The 9076-nt window shown below is 33.9% G+C and overlaps 1 protein-coding gene across 2 annotated transcripts in view; it reads right to left on the bottom strand.

Moving 5' to 3' along the window:
- Positions 1 to 7220: 7220 nt before the first annotated feature.
- The window catches only part of LOC134746185 (protein peste), a 55075-nt gene continuing 53219 nt past the window's right edge, over positions 7221 to 9076 (bottom strand). For both annotated transcript variants that reach the window (XM_063680509.1, XM_063680517.1), the window contains exon 10: positions 7221 to 8320. In XM_063680509.1, the coding sequence (XP_063536579.1) occupies positions 8047 to 8320 (274 nt within the window). In that variant the 3' untranslated portion in view covers positions 7221 to 8046. The remainder of the gene's footprint in view (positions 8321 to 9076) is intronic.

Here is a 9076-nt window from a genome sequence, read left to right as displayed (position 1 = left end):
TTTGGAAGTAGGCAATACTTTTAATAAAAACTATTTGTTCACGTGCGTCTCTCTCACTCTTGTATACGAGTGAGAGAGACCGACTTGTTCAAGATACGTGCAGACAAGAACATCCCACCAAAATGTTGCCAAGACGAAACCATAAGGCTCGCAGTGTCAAAAAGTTATCAGATCTCTTGAAGAGCCAAGCTTTTAACTCTACACCTTAGTCAAAATATGTGGGCCGTTTCGCTACCGTCACATGGACGTAAGGTAAAAAATTGACTCACTATTCATTATTTTTTATTAAGTATACAATACTTCTTGTAGTAACAGTGCTCTTGCTCTTCGCTTTGCTCGTCTTGGCGGGGGTACTACCTTGCCCCCAGATGTGGCTGATCTGGAATGGTTATTCTAGATTTTTCTTGTGTTTACGGTCATTCTCAAAAAAATTGTCTGCGGTTTAATTGCCGCGACCCATATATTTTCATACAAAATGTATTAAAAGAGTCGTGGCAATTAGACGACCGCAGACCAGTGCCGGATTAGCCACGAAGCAAGAGTAGCAAATGCTACGGGCCCCGCGCATTTGGGGGCCCCGCGCACCAACGTTTTCTGACCATAAACGCACCGCACTACACGCAAGTTGACAATACTGCTAAACAAAACGGGGAATTCCCTAATATTTCCCTAACATTAAAATGTGTTAAAATTAATTGAGGTACATGATGAGCCAACAACGTCTTGATCACCTCACTTTAATGAATATTGAACATGATTTACTTCGAGAAATCGATAAAGACCGTATCGTTAATTATGGGTACAACTACTTAGCCGCTTTTTTTGGTACTATATTTTTATTTAAAAATTACACACGTGTTTAATTAGTGCTTTAATAAGGTACACATCTCGTCCTAGGAGCTATACGTAAAGCATATGGTTTGGACAAAATTTACCCAATCCTCCCGAGTAACAATAACGATTTTGGACAAATACTAACAAAAAAAAATACGGTTTACGAACAAGACGATATTAGAAAAAAAAAGTCGTACTATGTAAACAGCAATTACACATGATTCGTAAAGCGAAACATCTGGGCATAGTGTAACAATTTAATTTAGTTAAAAAAAAAGTAATGGATCTGTATTCTGTGCATGGTATTAGCCTTTTATAGAATATGGCATGTTTGTTACGACAACTCCGACTTTGATATCCAATATAACTATCATGGAGTGTTTCTATCGACCTGCTCTTGTCGTGGTTCAACGCCATGAATATCGGTTAGGCTTTGGTTTTTGGTAGATTATTTTAGCTGTCTCCCTCGTTCCGCTTGGGTCAGAAATTGACGGGAATCCAGAATGTTGCGTAAAATGTCGTTTTTATGTAAAAATAAAAATTCACCACATTTATTCTGTGGATGCTCAATCGAGCAATCATGAAGAGGACACTTAGATAACATGTTGTGGCAGCATATTAACCTTTTGTTTTTCTATAAATTGTACCAAGGAGTCGGTGAAATAGTCTCAAATTCAGCTGGATAGGCTTGGCCAAATTATATTTGCTATCAGACAATATTGAAAGCATCATAAAGTCCCTAAAATAAAAAAAATGTAAAACATTCTTATATCAGATATGGCGTAAAAATACGCTCAGATCATAACCCTAAGAACATAGTAATATAAAATAATACACATGTAAACAGTTTCTTCTGTACCCATAATTAACGATACGGTCTTATCAACAGCATTATTTATAAATTTGCCCAAATTAGATCAAGAAAAGTTTGTTTGTAACAGTTTTGTTTTATTTAATACCATAAACTCGATAAGTACCTAACCTAAATAAAACAGTCTAGGGCCCCCTTGATAAAATTTGGTACAGGCCCCGCGCTGGCTTAATCCGGCACTGCCGCAGACATATTCTCAGAGAATGGCCCTTTAAGAGCATTCCAAAACGATAACAGTATCTAAACTCTTCTAGCGTTTTTTTTTTTTTTGATTCCTAAGAATATGGCTGTAATTGCCGAAAAACCTATCGATATCGATATAATTGTTAATCAAATTGCATAGGTACTTACCTAACTACCTCCCATTTATCCGAAATTAACTCCATTTTCTTTAGTTCAGATGTATATATTTGCTTATTTATTTAATATTTATTGCACAATAAGGGAAAGTATACACGGCGAAATTATGCATTTGAACCAACAGAGAGATTTAGTAAGTGGTCTTTAAGTTAGAGTAATCCTAATCCTAATTTAAATCAGGAGTCGTATTCGAACTTTTTAAAGTTAAACTTGATTTGGTATTTTATAGTCTGGCAAACAAAATTTGTCAGTTAAAAACTATACTCAAACCTTTCTTCTGGGTGCTAGGAGGTGCTGAGAGCGTAAGAAAAAGACAGTATGATTCTGTCTATGTTTGAAATGAGACAGCTCCCTGATCAAACTATATAAATCAGTGCATCCCGTGCCCATCAAATTAGTATCAAATAGAACGTAAGATTTCATAATACAAAAGTGTTATTTGTTAATTTATTTATTATTGTGTTTAATTTCAATGTATATTGCATACAATATTCATAATTTTACTTGCGAATCAATCAAACAAAATATGTCAATGCCATCTCTATAGCAGAGTTATAGTCATACGGTAACGTATTTCTGTATTCTGGAGTAGAAAGAGCTTAAAAACTTTACCTCTGGCTTGTTTTTTTTTGGCGTAAACTACCTAGAGTAAAATAGTCTAGAGATGCCCTGAACAGTGGTTTTGGCTGAATATCGAATACCGAATATTCGGCCCCTCTCGGCCGAAGCGCTGAATATTCGGCGACCGAATATGCGAACATTTTGAGTCACAATTATTATGAAAACAGTTCGCCAAAAAAGCACAACGTTTGCTAAGATACTTTTTTTTGTTGAACATAATAAATGAATGTAGTTAGTCTATCAAATCAGACCCGTAATAAAAATTACTTTTTGTATGAAAGTTAGAGCTAGTTTAGTTAGAGCTTTATTTTTAATGTATGTTCATTGTTTTAATGGTTTATTTCATTTTTCGATAACCGGAAGTTCGCAAATTGCGGGCAATTTCTTTGTCAATCTAATTAAGCCTTAATCGGAGTAAAAGAGAAAGATTCCCGCAATTTGCGAATATTACAAAAGCTCAATAATTTTGTTTGACGCCAAATGTCACATTTTCCTAATATCAACATTAGTATATGTATACATATTAATAGTGACATCTATTGTTGGAATTAAATTTATTTAATCATAATATAATCAAAATAGCTTACATTTTTCATAGACGGTAAACTACTAGTACTTACTACTACTTTTTATCGAGCGCAGCAGACTTTTCTTGGTCTTACTCTACCTACCTAGTTTTTGGTTATTTTTATTATATTAGGCAATATTAGGTATAGTAGGCAACATTCGGCCGAATACCGAATATTCGGCTAAGTGTCCGAATACCGAATAGTTGCCGAATATTCGTGGCATCTCTATAAAATACGACTTCCACCGTTTTTGTAAAGAAGTACCTACCTATAATCTATATACACTCAGATATAATATCTAAACATCAATTATATTTTATTGAAGTAGGTACCACAGAATAACTAATAGTACTAGGTACATTGAATTTTCTAAAAGGACAACAATAAGTTTTAACTTCTAAACCAATTATATTTAATACTAGTAACTAAAAATCTAATATAATATTAGCTATCACTCGCGCTTTCTCCCATTTCACCCTTCTTTAGGATATGATTTCTGGGATGCAAAATTTTCTATAAAATATTTACAATGTTCAGTTTTTACGTGTGACTAATTTCATCTAGGTATTTAAATCGAACAAACAGTTTTTTCCACAATAATCCAAAACATAAAAATTCACATTTATATTATTATATTTTTAAAGCGGACGATCTTTATTTTATCATGTGCAATAATTTGTATAAAATACATGCATATATACCTACTTAATTAACAAGGATTTCATACTAAGGATTAATGTTGTACATGTAATAGAAAAATATAGTTTTTGTATAAAAATAATATTTACCTAGGTACATTTATCAAAAAATACCCTGAATTAGGTTTAGGCACTAAAACGAAACGTAACTGTAAATCAGTGGTTCCCAACCTTTTCAGTACTGTCACCCCTTTGACTAACTAGGGAACTCGATTTTACCCCTCCTCCATAATAATTAATATTCTTTCTTATAGACAGGTCTTTGTTATCTTTGATTTTGAACCCCGTAAAATACCAGTTTTACCCCCGCGGGGGTAATTACCCCCAGGTTAGGAACCGTTGCTGTTATATCTACAGTAATATATATACATATTATTTTGTATCACAATACTTTTTACACTGCCACAAAATTCACTACTTATTACATGCCACAAAATTAGATTTTTTAATTAGATGACAAAACGCACATCCTTAAAGATATATGGTCATGTTGGCAATGTAACGATACCTATCTTTAATTACAATATTTTACTAATATAAATACAATTTTTCGGAGTATATCTAAATACAAAAACAACCAACTGTAAACTATAGAAATAAACTAAAAGTGGGGGCTTAAGTTGATCAACTTTTCCTTGTCACTACGAGTAAGGTGCACCGTGCACGTAACGTAAACGTAACGCTTACGTCTACAGTGTTACTTTTTAAAATAAATAGATAAATAAATACCGGGTACGACTCCTGGAACGAATACATTTTTCGGGAAATTCTTATATTTATAGTGTTCCTTTTTCGAGACACAGATAGGTATTTATTATTATTGATGTGGAGGTACGCACATTTCCTAAGCCACCAACGTGGACTCTCGGCTGGTTCGAACGAGTTTAATATCATAATAACAATATCTTATAAGGATCACAATAATTAATATTATCCATCTATTCTGCCAATCATGATAATAATTATTCGACCGCAATAAGAATGGGATTCGAAACTAAGGTTCTTCATTATTATATAATAATAATTAGTTATACAATGGACATATTGTCAGATGGATACATGTTTTTAACCGACTTCAAGATTTCAAAAGGAGGAGGTTCTCAATTCGGTTGTATGTTTTTTTTTTTATGTTTGTTACTCCATAACTCCGTCATTTCTGGACCGATTTTGAAAAATCTTTTTTTGATTGTAAGTATGTACATACAGATTGGTCCCGTTTTTGTCAAAACGCAGTTCTGATGATGGGATCCATGAGGAATCGAGGGAACTCCTCAATTGTTAAAGGCATACATAGTGATTTTAGTATTTTCATCAACAAATCAAGCATTTACATTTAAAAAAGTGACATTTGATGAAGTGGAACTGCTGATGATGATCAGAACGGAACTCTTCAATGACGCATAGTTCACGTTTGGCGATTTATTCTCTTCGTTATGGACCCAGACCCAAACTTGGACCTGGACTTTTTTCGAACTGCGATCCTCACAGAACCGAACTGCTATCAGAAAAGTGGATTAGGTTGGGTTAGAACTGTGACCCTTACAGAAATGAAATGCTATCAGAACATTAGGTTAGGTTTTAGGTTAGAACTGTGAGTACTGTGACCCTTACAGAAACGAAATGCTGCTAGAAAAGTGGGTGGTTTTACCTCCTTTTAGTTAGGCAAAAGATGCTGTATTTTTCATTTCATTGTGGAGTGCACCATCAACAATAAGTCACCTTTCAACGGCATCCCCTATTGAAGTCGGTTTTTTGTTCTTAAAAATTATTTTTTAATATACTAAGTTTTAATTTAATTTTTATGTTATATATATTTATAGGTATTATGATTTATGAGACTTATGAGTGATTGACTGATTGATTAGCTATCTATTAGGTATGTTTTCTTGAAGTTCAGTACCTATAGCTTTTGTATTTTACTTAATGTAAAAACTAGATTTTTTTTTTAGTGCGGGACTCGAATCTTTGTATAAAGGCATATTATTAGAATACAAGAAAAGTAATTTCAGCGTCTTTAAAAATTCATCCCCTAACAGGGTTAATAAGGAGTTGAAAGTTTGAATCCATTACAAATGCTTTGTAACTTCTTAGAAAGGCATAATAGCCGATTACAAAAAAAGCGATTTCGACGTTTTTGGAAATTCAACCCCTAAGGGAGTTAAAAAGGGGATGAAATTTGTCTCAAGTTTCAAACTTTATTCTAAGCTAGGAACTTGAAACTTTGCGAAAAGGTATTATATTAAAAAACAAGAAAACTAATTTCAGCGTTTTTAAAAATTCGTCCCCCAAGGTGGTGAATAGGGGGTTGAAAGTTTGTATGGAGGTCAAACATTTTATTGAGTGCGGGACTTGAATATTTGTATAAAGGCATATTATTAGAATAGAAGAAAAGTAATTTCAGCGATTTTAAAAATTCACCACTTAAAGGGGTTAAAAAGGGTTGAAAATTTGTATAGAGTTCAAATTTTATTTTAAGCTAGAAATTAGAAACTTCGTAAAAAGGTATCTCATTAAAAGAGTAGAAAACTGATTTCATCGTTTTTGAAAATTCACCCCCCAAGGTGGTAAAAAAGAGGTTGAAAGTTTGTATAGAGATCAAACCTTTTTTTGAGTACAGGACTTCAGTCTTTGTATAAAGGCATATTATTAGAATACAAGAAAAGTAATTTAAGCGTTTTTAAATATTCATCCCCTAAAAGAGTTAAAAAGGGGTTGAAAGTTTGAATACATTACAAATGCTTTGAAACTTCTTAGAAAGGCATTGTCTAATATTACAAAAAAAGTTATTACAACGTTCTTAATAATTCAACCCCTAAGGGGGTTAAAAAGGGGATGTAAGTTTATATATGGTACAAGTTTTCGTTTAAGCTAGGAACATGAAACTTGGTAAAAGGGCATTATATTAAAATAGACGAAAACTGATTGAACCGTGTTTGAAAAGTTTGTATTAATAAAGTTTGCATCGGGAGCGAATTTTTTTTTTAAATAATGGACTTGAAAATCTAAGTGTTGAGAGGGATTATATCGAGAACAATTTTTTTCAGTTAGGGGCTTGAAACTTCGTAGTTTGTGAAAGACAAATTTCATACGTTGTATAATTATTAACAAATGATTAACCGTCCCTACTGATATTTTTTGCTGCATAATGTTCTATGCTCATAGTCATGTAAAATATATAACCACCAACATACAAATCCACGCGTACGAACTACGAAGTCGCGGGCAACAGCTAGTACTTAATATTTACCTACAAATTATCACTAATGATGTACATTATTAATGAAATGAGACATTTTGTCAACACATAGATTACACCTGTGTAAAAATTATTGTTGCATACCTTACAACTCTTACAAGTGTAACTAGATTATCAACGACAATAACGACATCCACATACCTAACCTAATGTATAACCTACCTACTTCAAAATTGTACGAGTATTAAGAATTAAAAACAGTTTTAATTCTTAATACTCGTTAAATCTAATATAATATCTATACATACATATACCATGCAGGCAATAATAATTATATCATTGGTCACTTTATTAATCTACGCAAATAAACTTCTATATAAAGCTATTCATCTTTTTCTATTATTTTTGTTCGAATTTCGAGCCTATTTTGGCTATATTTCAGGTATTGGCTATATTTTAGGTATTGGGTAGAGATAAGTCTCTACATACCTACTTTCAGGAATTTCACTATCGAACTCAAAATTTGAAATCTGTCGTGTTGAGGAATTATGTTTATGGAAATAATGTGTTTGAGGTAGATTAACATCAAAATTTAATAACCGTTCATTCATTAACCCTTGTAAAATTGCTTTATACAAGTGACTAAATAATATAGAGAAGAAAAGGGTTCATATATATTAATCTGATAAGTATGTAAACTTATTAAATGGTAACACTTAGTCAGCTATACACTCTTTATCGCTTGTAACTTCATTACCTTCCGCCTTGCACCTATCACTTCCCGGACCGCACGAAATGTCTGTCAATCAGTTTTCGAGACTATTAGACCGAGAACCGAGATTGAGTGACGAGTGACAATACTGAAAATCACATTCAGCATCAAAATCGTAAATTGAATCACAAATTGTTCAGCTTCATCTCTGCTTCATCGTTGGGTTTCTCGCTGATGATGGCGCCGTCCTGTGGGCGCGCGTACTTGTGGCGCGGCCCGCAGCACGTGGCCAGCGCCCCCAGCAGCAGCAGCAGCAGCGCGGCGCACGCGCACACGGTCGCGCCCCAGTCCAGGATGGCGCGCGCGTACACCAGCTCCTCTATGATGCTCGCTTCAGTTTGAACGCTCTGCTCCACCCAGAATATCGGGAAGAGCATTTTTGGCACTTTCTCATATAGCCTGTAATTAAACATTGTGGCGTTTTAACACAGCTGCTAATAAAGTTTTCTAGTGATGTTAATTTATCTCAGCTATCTAACAAATGAAATGATACAAAAATTATTTTCAAAATCATACTGTTCGATCGCAGGCAAATGACTCTCTTACATGTCGGATTGATTTTTTATTTAGGTTAATATATCGAGCCTCAAATTGTTGCCAAAGACATCCTTTAAAATTTCGAGTTTACTTTATGCAACGATTTAAAAACCCTTCTGTGGGTACTAGTTCATACAAAATAAAACGATTTTACGAAGCTACATTGTTTCACTCCCTGGAGTGAGGAAAGTGCGACCTTCCTCACTCCAGGGAGTGAAACAATGTAGCTTTTTAATTTAGTGAAGGTAATGAACTTCATACTTTTATTACATTTTTTTTATGGTATGGTATGGTTTGGTATGGTTTGGTATGGTATGGTATGGTCAGGCGCAACCTTTTTTACACTTTCACGGTATATTGAGATCGATAGGCCTTCATAAAATAAAAAATAAAAACAATTAATCGTGCGTGATTCGGAACGCAGCAAAGAGCCATAGACAAAAATGGTGATACTTTTTGTCACATTTATACAACATATTATCTGTTTCTTTTTGGCGCATGAATATGTATTAGAAAAAAAGAGATGACTACTGGTTGGAAGCGCGCACTCGCGCAGACCATAGACAATAGACAGATCTACTAATTTAAAAGCAAGAGTGTATTGAGTTGTATGCATGC

This window comes from Cydia strobilella, chromosome 1 (genome assembly GCF_947568885.1).
Source record: "Cydia strobilella chromosome 1, ilCydStro3.1, whole genome shotgun sequence".
NCBI lineage: Eukaryota > Metazoa > Arthropoda > Insecta > Lepidoptera > Tortricidae > Cydia > Cydia strobilella.
Note: the sequence above shows the minus strand (reverse complement) of the source record. Positions and strands in the feature narration are given on the sequence as shown.